The sequence below is a fragment of the Acomys russatus genome, chromosome 3, assembly GCF_903995435.1.
Source record: "Acomys russatus chromosome 3, mAcoRus1.1, whole genome shotgun sequence".
NCBI classification, from domain to species: Eukaryota; Metazoa; Chordata; class Mammalia; order Rodentia; family Muridae; genus Acomys; species Acomys russatus.
In genome coordinates this window covers 47,045,095-47,062,498 of record NC_067139.1, presented here as the reverse complement: position 1 = coordinate 47,062,498, position 17,404 = coordinate 47,045,095, and the positions used below count along the sequence as shown (strand labels likewise).

Here is a 17,404-nt window from a genome sequence, read left to right as displayed (position 1 = left end):
AGGTCATGTCTTCATTCAGTTCTAAGTAAAGAAACTGAGATTTGCAGATGTTTTCTCTATGTGTAATGACACCACCCCCTCCCCAAGCCACCAAGCAACGGAGCGCCGTTCTTTGATAAAATGTGCCACAATCAGTGTGCTACTTGCAGATTTATTCATATCAATTTTTGCAATTTATATATTCAGAGACAAGATTGCTATTTCGGCAACTTTATGTTGGATGTCATAACGTTTGTGTCTAGAAAAAGAGGGAAGAAAGAAGTATGGCGCTGGGAGGGTGGGCAGAGAAAGAAAAGAAATTAAGTCTGTTCCCGGGCCACCAGCTGGAGTGTTGTCAAGGAGACAGAGTATCACACTGGAGGGTCTGTGTCCCCTTTCACCCAGCGGTCACTTCCTGCCTAGGCTGCAAGCTGGGAGCTTGGGGTCCCGAAGGCTTTTCGATGGCTATGGTGAAGGGGTCTGGGTTTGGAACTTTGAGGACAATCTCCTCACTAGACGAGGCCAAGCCCAAACCCATCTTCCTATGGACCAAGAACTGGTAGGCACAAGAAAATCCATTGTGTGGCCAACATTTGGGGCTAGCAGGGCGACTCAGCCTTTCTGTTCTGCCTTGCCACACTCTAAGATGCAATGGGAAATAGGTCTCCTGCAAAATTCCTCCTTGCAGGAGTTTCCTTCTCCATCTCAGAGCCTCACACTGCTGATTTTACTGAGGGAAGACATTGGTTGAGAGAGCAGCGGAGATAATCCTCCTGTGCCTGGGGAGTAAATTCTCCTCAGTGGGGCAGTGCTAATTGCCAAGCTGGGTGCAAAGACCATTTTGAGGCATTTAAGAAATACATGATTTTTATTAGTATAAATGTTCCACGTAGGAGTTATTTCTCAGCAAAGGGCAAAAGCTTTGCCTGCCTCACAGTATTAGCCTAATTCTACTTAATTGTTTCCTAAAATAAGGGCTTCCTGAACACACATTCCAAACCTCAGTAAGTCTGTAGTGGTGAGTAAGGGATGCTGGGTAGGGAGGTACTGGCCTTTTGGGCAACCAGGGTCTCAGTGCTGACTGAGAGCAGCTTAATCAAACCTGTGCTTGGTAGAGGGGGATTTGGCAGGAGTAAGCACAGGGAATGGTGAGACTCTGAAGATGCATGAAGTGATGTGGGCACATAGTACAAAAAAAAGAGAGAGAGAAAAATGGATTGTTTTCTGTTGCTTGGACCCAGTCCTCAATCAGGACAGTTCTCATAAGGAGTCACAGCCCTGGCCTTCCGTTACTACTGTTACAGGGTTAGAAGTGTTGACCCCCATGGCATGTTTTAAATAAACAAATAAATGACTGAGCAAATGCCACCAGATTTGTTCTTCAAAACTCAACTTTGTCTCTATCTCGAAAGTAAAATAATGGCCTGTATTTATCTCATACATATTGTTTTCCTTTTTGTAAAGCAAGGATGGGCGGTCCAGCTTAGAACATGTACATGAATGGGTGGGAAGGTTACCCTGTGGGTAAGAGCACTTGCTGCTCAAATCTCCTGCATCTATGTGAAAAGCTAGGCATGAAAGAAAGCACATGACTGTGATACTAGCACTTGAGAGGAACTGAAGAGGGCTGGGACTTGCTGCCTGCCAGCCTAGCTGGAAACAGCAAGCTCCAGGTCCACCATCTCAAGGGAATAAGGCAGAGACTGATAGAGAACACCTGACCTCCTCCACTCCAGGTTCACGGGCATGTGCATTTACATACACGCATACACACACACACACACACACACACACACACACACTTTTAAAAAGAGTATGTACATTGCTATGTATTTGAGTTTTTTTAGCCAAAGTTTCCTTTGCAGCATGAGAAATGAGTTTTATTCACTGCCTCTGTGTGTGTGTGTGTGTGTGTGTGTGTTAAAAGTAAAGTATATAACACAAAGTGTACTCTAGTAATTGTTTGAGCTCCACCATATCCAGCTCCGCAGCATTCAGTGTGTTTGTATTCTTGCAATCAATCCCTAGCCCTTGCTTCATCTTTTATAGCTAGAACTCGGTACGTACTAACAACCCTCCAATTGTTGGCTCCCCCAGGACCTGCCAACCACCTCCCCACTTTCTGTTGCCATGAATTTAACTACTCTAGAGCCCTCATATAAGTGAAATCCTACAGTGGCTTTTGTGACTAGTGGCTGATTTGCTTCACTTTGCATAATGTCCTAAGGGTGCATCCATCTGTGGCATATGACAGGGTTTCCCTCATTCTCAAAGCTGCACGGATCAAGCACAGTTGCTTTATCCCACCTCCCCCCCCCCCCACCCACCTCCCTGACCGGCAGTGGGCTGCATCTACCTCTAGGCAATTGTGAATAAAGCTCTCTCTGCTGCAGGTGCCGCCTCGAGAGCCGCTCCTCGAGAGCCGCCTGTCAGAGTTTACATCGCTGCCCAGAAGTGTATTTGCTGGGTTGCCTATTGACCTATAACAGTGCTTACCCAGCCTGTGGAGAGAGTCCGGGAGTGGTATTTGCATTATAGCCGAGGAAGCATTTGCAATTGGGAACTTCACTTAGAGCCTTTGCGTTTTCCATCATACGTGTTTCTGTCTAAAAGGAAATACCTGAGAGCTCATGTTTGAACATCATTTTCTGATTCAAAGATGACAAATTATGTCCAGCAATATCATGTTTATTAGGAAACGAAACCTAATTTCAGAGCAGTCACATATCCTCACACATGACCACCCACCCATCTTATTGAGACATAGAGGACAGGAAAGACAAAAAAGGAGGTTTTGTGATGTGTTGTGTTTTGTATTTCTGGTTCATTTGGCAGCAACAAAATCATTAATAGTCTGATGTTGACTAGCTTATATAGTTTACTGAATCTGAGAACAGGTTAACCAAATCGTTACTACACATATACACATATGCACACATGTGCACATACACACATGTACATGCATGCACATATGCACATTCACATACACAAATACTCAAGTGCACATGCACTCATATACACATGCACATGTACCTGTACATACCCACATACATATACACATGCACACGTACACACATATACACACACTCCTACATACACACATGTACATGCACACATGCATACATACACACATGCACACACACTCACACATATTCATATGCACATATATATATATATATATATATATATACACACACATTCATGCACACACACACACACACACACACACACACAGTCTGTTTCTGAGACAGTGCCCGTGGAAGCTGAGGTTTGAACTTTTCTGCCTAGTTGCTCTCAGAAAGAATTCTTTGAGACTCTCTCCTCGCCTTGTGCATATACAGCTAATACTGATGGGTCTGAGGAGCAGCAGTAACTTAAGCCGAGAGTGCAAACGTGGACTCACTCCTCCTTTTGCCCATTGAGTTGTAATGCCAATGCTTACAAATTATTTAGAATAGGCTATTTCTCTATGCCTTGGGTATAAAGAGTTGAAATTTAGTCTTGAATAAATCATAACATCCCTGGCTGTCCTGGAACTCGCTTTGTAGACCAGGATTGGTCTCGAACTCACAGAGATTTGCCTGGCTCTGTCTCCCACCTGCTGGAATTAAAGGTGTGTACCACCAGGCTCGGGCCCACGTAAGTCCCTTTAAAGGAAGCTAAGATACTATTGCTTTCAAATACTCAACTTCATATGCAAGTTTCTGTAGAAAAGATCAGTAGCAATATAAAATTTTTAGAGAAGTATTTATTCTTCATCTCTGCTTCCTCATGAGAAGAGACTGAGAGCAAATAAGCTGAGCCCTTCTCGGCTCCACAGCTCAATCCATGGTGTCAGCCTGCTCAGGGAGCCCCTCAGCAGTGCCCTGTGAGGACCCACCAAGAAGAGCTGTGGTAATTTTAGTAAAGATGTACCTAAGTAGGTTTTCATGCGTCCAAAGAATTGCAGAAGTGGGGAGGAGAAAACCACAGCCCATTTTTGTAACTTCAGTTACCAAAAAAAAAAAAAAAAAAAACACTGAGCATCTGAGGTCATTCTGCGGGTTTGTAACCTCTAACTTGGGTGTCCAATTATAGCTTTATGCCTTTAGCCAAGCGTCCCAAAGCCATGGCTGGGAAGTACCCATTCTAAGAGCAGTTGTTTGGGAGGCTTGGATCTTATATTACAGCAACACTCAAGTGTGGCAAAAGATTGCATCTTTCAACAGTGTCCCCACTCCTGCAAGCGTTTGGATGATATGCCCTTTTAGAACGTGTTGATGTAGCTTTTGGGGAGCTTTGACAAATCCAAAAACTTGCTATGAACTACATGCAGTCTTTTAGTGTTCTGCCCACTTGGCAGAGATGGCTCATACAAGCTGTGTTTCTTTCTCCTACCCTCTGAATCTTTTGATCAGGATCCTGAGTGATACCCAGTTCCTGGGACTGTTTGACCTGAGCAGCTCACTGGACTGTGGCTTCACAAAGCCACAGGGACTTTGGTAGGATTTAAAGAAAGCCTGGATGATATGTTTCACGGGTTCTTAGATTACCCAAATTGTAAGGAATAAGTATGCACTGAGAACCTCAACGTAAAATATTTTATTACAGTACTTCAATACAGCAATTTTAAAAGGTTGTAGGATTCTTTCAGGTTCCAACTAATAATAACTTACTTTTGTCAAAAAAAAAAACAAAGTGAAGAGCTTAGTCACGTAGGTGTGGTCAGGTATCATCTTCCCCTTTGACTCCCTGCCAACAGAAAATGCCCTTTCTTCAGTAGACGAGGATGTTAAGCCGGTTTCACTTGTGCACGGCTGTGCCTGGCTGGAGAAAGGTGCTTTCCACCTAACAGCTCAACATCCTCAGCTTCTCACTGGGCCTCTTCAGTCCAAAGACACAGGTTGGTTACCACATGACCCGTCTACCCAGGCATTCTCACAAGAAAGGAAGCTGCGCAAGAAGCAGCTCTGAAACAGCTCCCATTTAGGGTTGTTTGGTTTCTTACATGTGAACCAGGGTAGGACAACGTGCCTCGTGTACACCTAGCCAAAGCCTCTTCTATGCCTGGGACTGTTGCAAGCACTCTCTGCACGCTGACTCCACAACACTCAACAAATTTTATTATTCCTCTATTTATTGGATGCGGAAACTGAAGCACAGAGAAATGAATATGAATTTGTCACCGGGCAGATACAAAGGGTGGGGTCCAGTGCATTCTGTTTGCCGCCAGATTGTAGACTTGATTCTATGTTTCATTGCCTTCCTGGCTCTTAGGCCACTTTATTTCAGAGAGTCACTTTCTTCATCTTTGTGGTGAAAGGAGTGGTTAGTAAAACATAATTACCATAGAGTTGACAGTTCGTCTATGAACTGCCTGAACCTTCAGTGGCTTTCTTTTCTGCTATATGCGTCAAACATGCCAATTTCAAAGGAAGTACATATTTAAAGAAATGCATTTACACTTATCACTGAGACAGAATATACCAGGTATATTTGACAATAGCACAAGTATTCATTCGAAGAAAATATGGTTATTAATCTTGGGCCAAACACTGTAATTTTTCTGGCTTCCTCTTTATGATACTGAACTAAACATTAGCCTCAATTATGGCACAGGGTGGCATGTGTGTGTGTGTGTGTGTATGTATGTGAATCTATGTGTGCATGTGTTTTAATAAAAGCTATGTGCCGCAGTAAAAGTTCCTTTAGCAAAAACAAACAAGCTGGACCTGGTAGTATATTCCTAATATTCCAGCTACTTTGGAAGCCGAGGCAGGAGGACACTAAGTTCAGAGCTGCCTTGGCTCCAGAGAGAGGAAGAAATAACACCAGGGCTAGGTTTTGTACTGGGCTGGTTTTTCTAGGGTTGAGACTTTTCTGCTCAAAGTGACCCTTCTGCAGTGCTCTTTGATCATGCCTTATATTTCGAGAGAGAAAAAATTCTGCCTGATATGCAAGAGCACTACCTTTTTTGCTCTCTCTTTTCACTGAAAAATCTATAGCTTATGACGCATTTCCAGGGCTGAATGTTTGTTGAGTATTCTAGCTTTCCCGTTTATAAAGCTGTTAGGAAAATTCAAGGCATTATGTTTTTCTAGGCATGTTTCCCTTGAAAACAAACTACCCGCCCCCTGATAAGGAACTTCTCCCCCAGCAATTGTAGACTTACAAACTTATCTACAACTATAGCAGGGAAAGGAAGCCATGTTCATTCAGGAATAGCTAAAACATACTATCCCTCATCCCCCTGCCCCCAGGCTTTTCAAGTCATTTCTCCTATGAGCAATAGCAGTCTTTCTACCAGTTCTTTAAAGCCATTGAGTAGCTTTCCAGGGCAATAGCCCCAGGTCCCTATTATCTGTGCAGCCAAAGCCTGGGGTCCAGTAGAAACAGGCTCAACAGCATTGTCCTAGCCTTACACATCTGAGGAAGCTTCAGGATTTAGCAGCTTGGCGTGAGACAGCCAGAACTGGCCCTGATTCTGTGTAGTCAGTCCTTTTCCTTAACAGGATTGAACTGAATAAAAACAACTCTAACCGATTTTGTGGTTAAAAAACAAACAAACAAACAAACAAACATCAAACTATCTCAATGTTTACTAGTTGTATGTCCTCTTTTTCATATACAAAATGGAGCTGTTCAAAATTGCTTTATTCAGCAACTAACCTGTGTCATGCTTGCAATATTCTGTATGGAACCTGGACATAATGAGGGATCTATGTTTCACACAAAGTTAGTTGTTGTTGCTAATTCTGTACATGCTCACATGACTATCTGTGCATGCCTAGGATCATCATTCTGCACAAAGTAGTACTTTGTCGGGAGCAGGTACTAAAGACAAGTATGTCTAAGTCATAGGCTGCTCTGATCTGTTAGGTGTTTGCATAAGTTAAGAAAATACGTGATCTTTGTGTTACATATGTAAATATTCTTTCAGCCTCTATTGCCACTCACCTGCGACATGTGGCTTATTCCAAAAGCAAATGTACCACTAACAGCAATGTCTCTATGGGGTGTCATATTAATTCTAAAGTGTTGGGAACATAATTAAGACTTATAGCCAGGCGTGGTAGTTGCTCACCAGTATCCCAGCCTCAGGAGGAAGAAGCAGGAGGATGGCTGCAAGAAAGAGGCCAGCCTGGTCTAGCAAGTTCAGGATGGATGGACAGATAAATAGATGGATGGACAGACAGACAGACAGACAGACAGACAGATCTGGTAGTTATGGTGGCAGAAGGTATAACCTCAGCAAAAGTCACTCCGGTATCAGTCTGTATGGCTCCCACAGATTAGCTGGCCCTGAGCGAAAGCTGAGTTTCCTATGAGCCCTCTAGTTGTCAGGCGTTAATTATTAATCTTGCCTGTCAACACTTCAACTTTCTAGGGCATGAAGCTTCCATCCATTCAACAGTGAAACCAAGGGGGAGACCTAGAGAGAGATGATGGAATTACTTCTTCACTGTGGACTTTAGTGAGGATGGGAGACTCAGTCATACACTTTAAGACATTTGAAAAATAAAAATTAAGGTACCAAAATCCTTGAGGAATATCCGATTTCTCGGTGATGTTAACATGTGATCTTGGTCTCTGGTGACCTTCCTCACTGCCTCACCCTGACCCCTGGCCATAGCAACTCATATTGGTAGTGGTACAGGCTGCATGTTAGAAATGTCCTACAAAAGTCAGCAGGCTTAAGGACAGCATATGTAACTTGAGAAATCTGAGTATCAGTGACTTATGCTTCTGCTAGAAATGAATTAAGACAATAACATCATTCTACACATTGGAAGTATCTGTGAGTGAAAGAATTTTATTGAGTGATTACTATGTGCCACTCACTCTGGTAGGCACTATGCATAAATTCTCTCTCTCTCTCTCTCTCTCTCTCTCTCTCTCTCTCTCTCTCTCTCTCTCTCTCTCTCTCGTTCTCTCTCTCTCCCCAAGACAGGTTTTCTCTGTGCAGCCTTGGCTGTCCTGGACTCGCTTAGTAGACTAGGCTGGTCTTGAACTCAAAGAGATCTGTCTGCCTCTGCCTCCCCGAGTTCTGGGATTATAGGAGTGCGCCACCACACCCAGCTCATGAATTACTTCTTAATGCTCACAGCAACCTTATGAAGTTGATACTGACCTTAACCTGAAGAGAAAACTGAAAGTCACAGAATTAAACAGTTTACTTGAGGCTACCCAGCCAACAAGTGGCCAAATAAGCAGATACTGAACCTACGCCTACAAGGTTTGGAAAGTCACTCATTCTGGGAGTCATTTTAACTCAAGGCTTCAACATGAATCAATACTGGTCTAAAGCATGCTTTGTGAAGCCAAGGTAGTTTCCTAAGTTTAAGCAGAATCTCATTGTTTAGAGCTAGCTACCCATATGTTGCTTCAAGGCCTATGCACACAATTTGATGATCTCCCTATAGGCATCATTTCTTCCACCACTTGGCTTTTCCAGATAACTAAACGCCCCTGTATTTTGTTATCTTTTAGGTTGAGAAGCAAAGATAAGACAGTGAGGGATTAGGGATACTAATTATCAGTGGTGGTGGTGGCGGCTCAGCTTTGCTATACATGAGTGCGTCACAAGCATTTTCTTACTGACTCATCAGAGGAGTCCTATAAAACACAAACAAGTCCCCGTCTTCATCTGTAAACTGAGTCTCTAAGCATGCTGGTCCTTACTCAAGGCTGCAGACTTGGATGTGTTTTAGGACTAGCACTCCTAATTCACCATGCTGGAAAGCAAGGAAGCCAGGTACCACAGCACACCCCTGCAGCCCAGCATTTGGGAGGCAGGACGATCCCTCAAGCATGAAGGTTTGAAGTCAAACAGGACAACTTTGAGTAATGATAACATAAAAGATGGGGGTGAGCAGAGAAAGGGCCAAGCTGGGTGGTGCAGGAGACCACATGCAAGACTGCTAGTTCAGGGCCTGCCTGAGCTAAGGGAGTGAGTTCAAGGTCAGCCTGGTCAACTTAGTGAGACCCTGTCTCAAAACAAAAAAGAAAAAGAGGTTGGGGTGTAGCTTGGTGTAGAAGGGCAAGAAGATAAGAAGGAAGAAGAGGCGAGCATTGATCCGTTGTCCTTCTAGCTACTTTCTAAAAAGAGCCTTAGATGCAGCTGCAGTTAGCCTGCAGGCCAGAGCAGGCTTCTATGTTCCAGTCTTTCCAGAATGATTATCTGGGGGATACATTTTAAAAGAATCCAGTCTACTGGCAATTTTACTTCTCTGGTGTGTCTTTAGGATTAACGTGGCCTTGCTTGGGAAGTTTCAAATCAGTAGCCCTAACTTAAGGGAGATCATGTCGTTAGTATGTTCAGGGTAGCCAACGAGTATGGTCAATCCCTAGTCCTCCCTCCTCAGATCAGAAGCCCGTGTTGCCACCAGTGCTCAGGTGTTAACATAGCTCCAGAAGAGGCCCTACCTGGATGAAAGACAAAACAAAAATTGGGAGACTGTCAGCCGTTGTATAAATGTCCTCTTTCAAAGAACCATTGTAAGTCGGCTGCATTAGCATTGACAGCAAGCACAGCAAGCCTGGCTCCCAGGAGGACCCTCCTCCTCCGGAGGGCCTGCTGTTAGTAATCCATGAGCTAGCCACAACTGGAGGGTTGAAGAGAGACACAGCAGATTGGCTGTGATGACCAGCTCACTCCTGTACCCACAGAGCAATGGAGACTGTTTGTTTGTTTTTGTTTTTTTCAGTACAGAGACCTTATTGGAGATGACCACTTCCTGTGTGATCTTGAAAAAGTCTCTGGGCCTTTGTTTCCTCCTTTTCAATGGATTACTGGGACAATCCCTGTCACCTCTAACATTTTAAAGTTCTAGAAGGCAAAGCCTACTTCTTTCCCCACCATCTAAATGCCTTTCAGTGCCCATGCTGGAAAACCAAGTTAGCACTGGCTGTGCCTCATCTAATGTGGCTCCGATTCCATCTACTGAGCATAAGGTTTGGAAAAGACTCACTTTCTCCCTTTTGCCTCTTTGAATGTGTAGCCAATGGGGCATCTTACATCTTTTACAGTTCTCCTGCTAGATGTGAGATTCAGGAGAAGCATGGATGTTCCAGGGCGTACTTGCTCCTGGGGTGGGAGTGTGCTCAGATGCATGATCTTCTTCTGTCTACACCTCTTCCTTCCACTTCCTCAGCCGTGCAAGACTGTTGACATCAACCTACCTTTTAACTTGTATTTTTTTTAATTTTTATTTATTTATTGTGCTATTTAAAAGCCATTTACAAGAGTGAGAACCGCCTATGTAAAATGGAAAGGGGTGCTATTTTTTTTTTTCCTGAAAGGTGGCACGTCTCTCAGTAAAGAGAAAAAGGCATGTTGCACCAGGCTTGCTGGCAGTAATAGAAGCCAGCGCCGGTTTGCCTGTTGTCACAGCCAAAGCAAAATGCCACCTCTGCCTAGAAGCCAGAGAGCCACACTTCTCTTTTGTATCCCAGAGAAGTATCCGTCACAAAGCTATGAGTACAGACTTTTGGCCATGTAGTCACTTGGGCTTCTTGAAGGTCACCTTCCAACCCTTGCCTGGAAGGGCAAAGATAAGGGGAAAGTATTCCTGGAGGAAAGTGGGTTGGGATTGCATGTCAGATGGCAGAGAATTTAAGCTTGAGGCCTAGGTGAACCCAGGACAGCCCCTAGTTGCTGAGGCAATTTAAAGCTACATGTGCACCTGTCCTGTTCCCAGAGCCTCGTAATATAACCAGATGTAGTAGCAACAAAGCAGAATCCCCAGGCAGGAGGTGCCAAAAACACCCTCCACACAACCACCACTACCCCTCCCTTAAAGAAAAAAAAGTTTCAGGAAAATGTTCTCACCCCTAGAGGGAAAACCTGTCCATGCCTGAAGCAGCTTGACCCTCAGAGTCACACACCCTCTAGAGAGTGAACCGTGAGTCTCAGCAAAATCTCCCCACCCCCAGCCGCCTGCTCCCTGGGGAGGGACAGAAGGTTCCTACAACTGAGTGTTCCTCCTCCATGATCTTTAAAAGAGCAGGGGCTGGCTGTGAGGCTGCCGCTGCCTCGGTTGGGGTAGCATGGTCCCTGTTGCGGCTGGGCTCCAAGGAGAGCCATACTTGGCTCCGGTGAGGAAGAAGCCTCCTCGATAAGAAAGATGCAAAGAGGGCTTCTATACTCCGTGGCTGCGACTCTGCAGTTTCTTGCAAGGTGAAACTTGGCAGTTCTACCTTGCAAGTAAAACCCCAAATTAATTTTTTTTTTTAAGAAATTAAGTCAGAAACAAGGCTTCAGAAAAACTGTGAGTGTTAGGCATAAACTGATTTTGGATGATCTTTAGGCGAGAAAGGGTGGAGTTACCATCAGAAACATGTTTTTATTTATGCTTTTCAAATCCCCACTGGTGTGCGATGTGTGTGTGCCTGTGTGTGCTGGTTAGTGTGAGTGCATGCATCGTCTCAATTCTCTAACTCCTCTTTTATTTTTATTTTTATTTTTTACATCTTTTCTGTGCACAGTTCATATAGATGTCATATAAATAAATATATAGGTCCATCCACACCTTTTCGCTTTATTTGTAAATTGTTTGGTATAAGCGGCAGAGCGTAATGAAACCTGGTGAAGTTTAAAAGATTAGATTTTTTTTTTCATACTGACACTTCATAACACTGTTCATATGTCTCCGAGTGAGATTTATGAATATATGAGCAGTACTGCAAAATTATACTGCACCAGAGACTTCCTGCACCACAGGGGTGGCAGTCTAAAGTGACACAGCTTCAAGCATTTTTCACAGACAAGACGCAAAATTTAACCCCCATAAGGGGAAGTATGATTTCAACAGCTTGAAATGAGCTCATTTGTAGATAGGTTTTTCCCTCTCATATTCCATATTTTTTTTTCTGCTAAGATTAAAACAGATTGCACAGCTAATGCAGGGGTACTTAAATGCTGCCCAGAGCAATGTGGCCCTTAAAGAGAAATACTTATTTACTGCCCAAAGGAGGAATGATCCAGTTAGACAAATGGTGGCAAATATACACCCCTCAATTCCTCTGCCTTTCCACCTGGTTCTCAGGACTGTACGTGTGGGGGTTGTTTGTTGTTTTCAAAGGTCAGTGCCAGCGAAGGCAGCCCTGCCCCTCTCCTGGCCGTGGAAGCTGTGGCATTAGGAAAAGCCTTGAATCACAACTGAGTTAAATGGACCGATTCGGATGAGAATCAAGAGCAAAGAGACAGTCCTCAGAAATGGACCATAGACATTCTGTATGTAGCAAAGAGTCCCAGGTTCAAGCCCCAGTCCACACTGCCCCGGTCTAGACTGAACCAGCACCTCATCTGTGGGACTTGATGCTAACGGTCTCTGTGCTCTCCAGCTCTGTTTAACTACCTTGTATCCTCTAGAGCAGAGCAGGTGCTCCAATGTGACCTACTCCCTCCCCACTGCGTGATGCGTTGCCTGGAGAACTCTTGTCTCTTTTTCAGCAATGGTACAACAGCTCCATGAACGTCATCTGCACGTGGCTGACCGACCGGATGGACCTACAGCTTCACATTTATCAACTGAAAACACTAATTAGGATGGTAAAGGTAAATTCTCAGAAAAAGGGCTCTTCTTTGCAAGTAGTATGCTGAAGCTCACTTCATGGGCACGCTGCACAACTCCCATAACACACATAATGGCTGCATCCGTACACAGCAGGACGACTTCTAAGACAGTGTTGCATGCAAAAACAGAAAGAAAAAAAAAAAAAAGATCCTATGAAATTCCTTTGTGGTGCCTGCTTAATTTTTTACTGAGACATCAAAGCCTAATTTTAAAAAACAGAGGTAGGCATTGATATCTTTGTCTATAAAGGAAAATATTGTATGTATTTGCCATGCACAAAACGTCACAGAGACTCTCGTGCCCTCGCATTGCACTTTTGAAAGCTTGCTTTGGGCACCATTATGTTAATTGCATAAATTACCAATTTCATTTATGGTTTAATTAAATAAAATTTTGTCACAGTTAATTTAATGGAAATATTTACCCCCAACTATTTCTAAACATGTCCTGTGATCATTATCAGAATGCAAATCGATATTGTTCTCATAGCTAATTGAAGTGGTTTCTCTTACAATGCAAGTACACAATCAGATGTAGAGGATCACAGAGGTGAGATAACATACCCTGAAAGTAGCTCTTTTCCCCTGTTCTTATGTGTGTGCCATGGACTAATGATAATTATTTCAGCGTGAAATCGCGGTGGTTTACATGAAATAATAAGATCACAGAAGGGGGTAAATACGTTTTTTGATCATTTCAGTTTCCATCTCTTGCTTCACCATAGAGGGTTTTTAAAACATTCGTATGCAAAATTCCTATTCAATGTACAAAAATCTCCATTAAAATATTTTAGTAATAAGCATAGCTGAGTTTTCTTAACAGTTTGCCAAAAATCTCCCCGACCCTGCTCCTTGGTCTCCTTTGGATTAGTCCCATCCCCCTGAAGGTACTCTTCTACCCCAGTGCTGACGAAAGCCCAATTACCATTCCATTGTGTGTAATTAAGGAGTTATTATCATCTGCATTTGATCTTACAAAGCCTCCGCCCAGCAGAAGGTTCCAGCCAGTATGTAACTGCAGCTATTGTAAAAGTAATATATGCACTTGAATGGTGCACTTAGCTTAATTTTCTTCTTTTTTTTTTTTTTTTTTTTTTTTTTTAAGTCAGTTCCTTAAGGCAAGTTCACTAAGCATTGCCAGACCATCTGAGTTTCTTTGCTTGGTATAAATATTTCTTTTCTGCTTTTCTTTTCTTTTTTTAATGTGTGTACAGCGTAGGAGAAGATTTCTATTTGACTCCTACCTGGCCGGGGAGACATGAAAAGAAAATATCACAATCTAGTGTTTTGAAATATCTTTTCAAAGCTGATATTTCCAAATCTGTGTCAAAAATTAGCAATATCTTATTAAGATAAAAATATGTCTTAATGTGGCTTAATTTTTGCCATCTGCCCAAAACAAACACAGTACACAGTCGCGAACCACAGAAGAGCTACACGGAAACGTGGCTTTTACTTTCTCCAGAGTTGTACTCATCTTAACTCCTGCACTCCAAGTGGACTGAGGAGGTGTCCCCACTGCAGCTCAGAGCGCCCCTTCTCCAGGCACATTTCCAAGGCTTTCCAACTCTTTCTTGCCTCAAAGACACTCGCTTCATTATCCATTCACTCCTTATCCAGAAAGCTGCATTCCACAGCAGCACTGTATAAAGGTTAGCCGAGCTCGCCTCAATGTTAGCAAGTGAAGGATTCAAATCTGAGTAGCTATTCAAATCCAAGGGCTTCCCAGAACCAAACTGCATTTGCCCCGATTAACTCCACGGTCACTACAGCCTGTGACCTTAAAAGTGTATTGACCTTGAGATTAGTGCTCTCATAACCGCATTACATGAGCTAGTAAAAATGCAGATGATTCTAGGAGGCAGGTTGAAGAACGTTGCCATTCTTCCTCTCGCCACTTTATCAAGTTTCCTGTATCAACAGGTGAGACGACGTGAAGAATTAGCAGCTGAAATGATACACAGTATGGTGAGAAAACGTGTGGTTAGAAAGAGACCATATTAAAAAAAATATATATGAACTAGACAACAGCCAGGTACTTCAGGTCATGTTCAATTAAAGCCAACGAGGTTCCAGGAAACAGTCTTTAGGATACCTAAGGAAATCTGAGAGAAATTGCCTGAAGAAACAAAGAAGGAGCTGTAGCACAGCAATACCAACCATTGTTCTTGAAAAAGAGCCAGATTTCTTCCCTGAGAACATAAAGTTGTGAACAAAATGGATACAGATCTTTTTCCCAAGGAGATGAGATATGAGTCACATGCCTGCAACATATTGATGAGGCATTAGCGCTCCATCTTGCCCACCATTGTGGCTGCCCGTAATAGGTTTCATATACCAACATGCATATGTCTATCTTGTGGATGAGACAGAGGGACGTGGCTCACACAATTATAACAGGCAAAAATTCTAAAGACCAGACTGCAACAGAAATCACAAAATCCCATAATCAGTTGACACATTGATTCATATTGTTGGAATAACCTAAGAGAAAGAACCGGAGCGGGGGAGGAAGGAAACAACTATGGAACGTTTCCCTTTGTGGATCTGAATAAACACAAGCTTATGTTCTTTGCTTTGTCTCATCTAATACAGTTTATCCTGTCACAATTTCTCATTTTCTGTCATTCGGTTGAGTCTCAGTTCTCAGTCCAAGTAAAATCTGGATGGGGTGACTCTTTACTTTTCAATTAGTAAAATGTGACACTTAGCTGAAGGTCATGACTCTTACACTTGAAACTGCTTTGCATCCTCTCCCTCCTCACCTTGGTGAGGAGATCTTCCTTACTGCTTTATTTTTTTTTTCTCCCCATAGAAAACTTATAGAGATTTCCGATTGCAAGGGGTCCTGGATTCCACCTTAAACAGCAAGACCTATGAGACCATCCGAAACCGGCTCACTGTGGAGGAAGCTACTGCGTCAGTGAGTGAGGGTGGGGGCTTACAGGGCATCAGCATGAAGGACAGCGATGAGGAAGATGAAGAAGATGATTAGACCATCCTCTGGGTCCAAGAGTCTACTGGGATGGAGTCCTGTAATCAATGCATGTCCTTAGTCTGTTAGTTAAGCCCATTAGGGAATTTTCTGTCAACCACCATGCTCATGAGATGTTTACCAATACAATTACCATTTTAGCTATGTGGTACCAAGATTAGCAAACAACCTCCAGGTCCATGGTTTCCTGATTTCTGTGTCTTTATGTTTACAAGCAATATGGAACACCATTCTTAAACACTGTTCATTGGGGAGAATACATAGTTCAGCTACTAGGTGTGTCTCTTTTGTTAGGAGGACAAAAACGATGCTTCATCCTGCACTATGTATGCACTGATGGGAAGTGGATGTGGGAGCAAGTGTTCTGAGTGTTTCCATGTCTCTGTTTCATGTATGTGGGTATGAGGTATTTAAATGAGTACATGAATAAATTAATTTAAGCACATAGATCCGCTTGGTTTTGGTTTCAGTTTTGTTCTTGTTTTGTGGGAAGGGGGGAAAGAAGCACGGTTCCAACAGCCAACTTTAGCTTTTCTCATCCCCTAAAACTGAAAGCAGTAGACCCCTTGTGTCCTGGCTAACGCAGCTTTGCATTTATTCATGTAGTTTCCCCCCCAAAAAAAGTTACATATCGTTGGATTAATTATTTTAATTATCATGGCAAGGGGGCCGTCTCATCAGGACAGAGCATCAAGCAAAGTTCAGACCAACTGTCTTCTGTGAACATTTATCCTAGTAAATGTCACATTTTGCTCTTCTGTTTCAATAACTGTATATGTATAAAAACCTATTGAAATGACAACCCTAGACTAAAATGTATTTATAATAAGATATGGATATTTCCTCCAGTAGACTGTAACCATAATTTCAATTATTTTGTTCCACACTGTTTTTATATCTGTCATGTACATTGCACTTTGATCTGTAACTGAGTGACCCTGGGGTCCGCTGGAGAGCTGTTTCTTTCTGTGGAAAGTAGTGGATCCATCTTGCTTTTTGCCTTATATAAAAGCCTACAGTTGTAAAGTGTGGGGAACTGTGGCTTCTCAATAAATAATTATTCAAACGTCCTAAGAATGTGTGTTTTGAGCCTGTTTTCTTCCACTGCCTCTGAAAGCCCCACTGAAGCCTAAGAAGCAGGAAGAAACAGAAAAGGGAGGGCCAAGGTAATTTTCTAGAGCATTCCTGACACTGTTGTTGAAGAGAGACCGCCTAGAATTCCATTAATTCACACTCCACTAATTCAGGATCTGATGTTGGGCAGATTATGCTTTGCATCATAGGATAAATAAGGGTTTGCTAAGCAAGTGAGTAGCGTAAACGAGAGGAATGTTTCTCCTGTACGGCGAGAAGGCCAACAAACTGTTTTTAAGCACCACTTTAACAGCAGTGTTTGCATTCAAACAAAGTGTGTGCCAATTATATATGATTCTTATATATTTGTTAAAGCATTTTTTCAAGATTCTCTAAGATATGGAGTACTCTTCTCACTTCCCAGCTCCTGTCAACAATATAATCACCTGGGTTTGAAAGAAATTAAATGTGTCCCCTTGCTTGCTTTATTTGTGTCTGTCACACACTAGGCTGACCTCTATTTGGGGCTAAGACTTAATGGAAATGACTGCTTCTCCAAGAGGACAGGGTAGAATGGTTGCCAGTTCTTCTCAACAAAGCAGCTCTCCAGAGGGCACACCCACTGTTTACTTCTTCCGGTCTGCACGAGCAGGTCCTTTCTGCTCTTGGTGTGTGAGTAAGAACTCTCATTATTAATCAACTATTCTAAGCTAGGTGTCTTCCATCAATTGCCTCACTTAAGTCTCATAACAAATATGAGGCGAGCACTGCTGTTATTCTCATTACAAACGAGGAAATTA

The 17,404-nt window shown here is 42.9% G+C and overlaps 1 protein-coding gene across 12 annotated transcripts in view; it reads left to right on the top strand.

The window, feature by feature from the left end:
* Positions 1-16,630, top strand: part of Cadps (calcium dependent secretion activator) — a 420,141-nt gene extending 403,511 nt beyond the window's left edge. For all 12 annotated transcript variants that reach the window (XM_051139845.1, XM_051139831.1, XM_051139822.1 and 9 more), the window contains 2 exons: positions 12,413-12,517; positions 15,351-16,630. In XM_051139845.1, coding sequence (XP_050995802.1) covers positions 12,413-12,517; positions 15,351-15,530 — 285 coding nt within the window. In that variant the 3' untranslated portion in view covers positions 15,531-16,630. The remainder of the gene's footprint in view (positions 1-12,412; positions 12,518-15,350) is intronic.
* Positions 16,631-17,404: the final 774 nt, after the last annotated feature.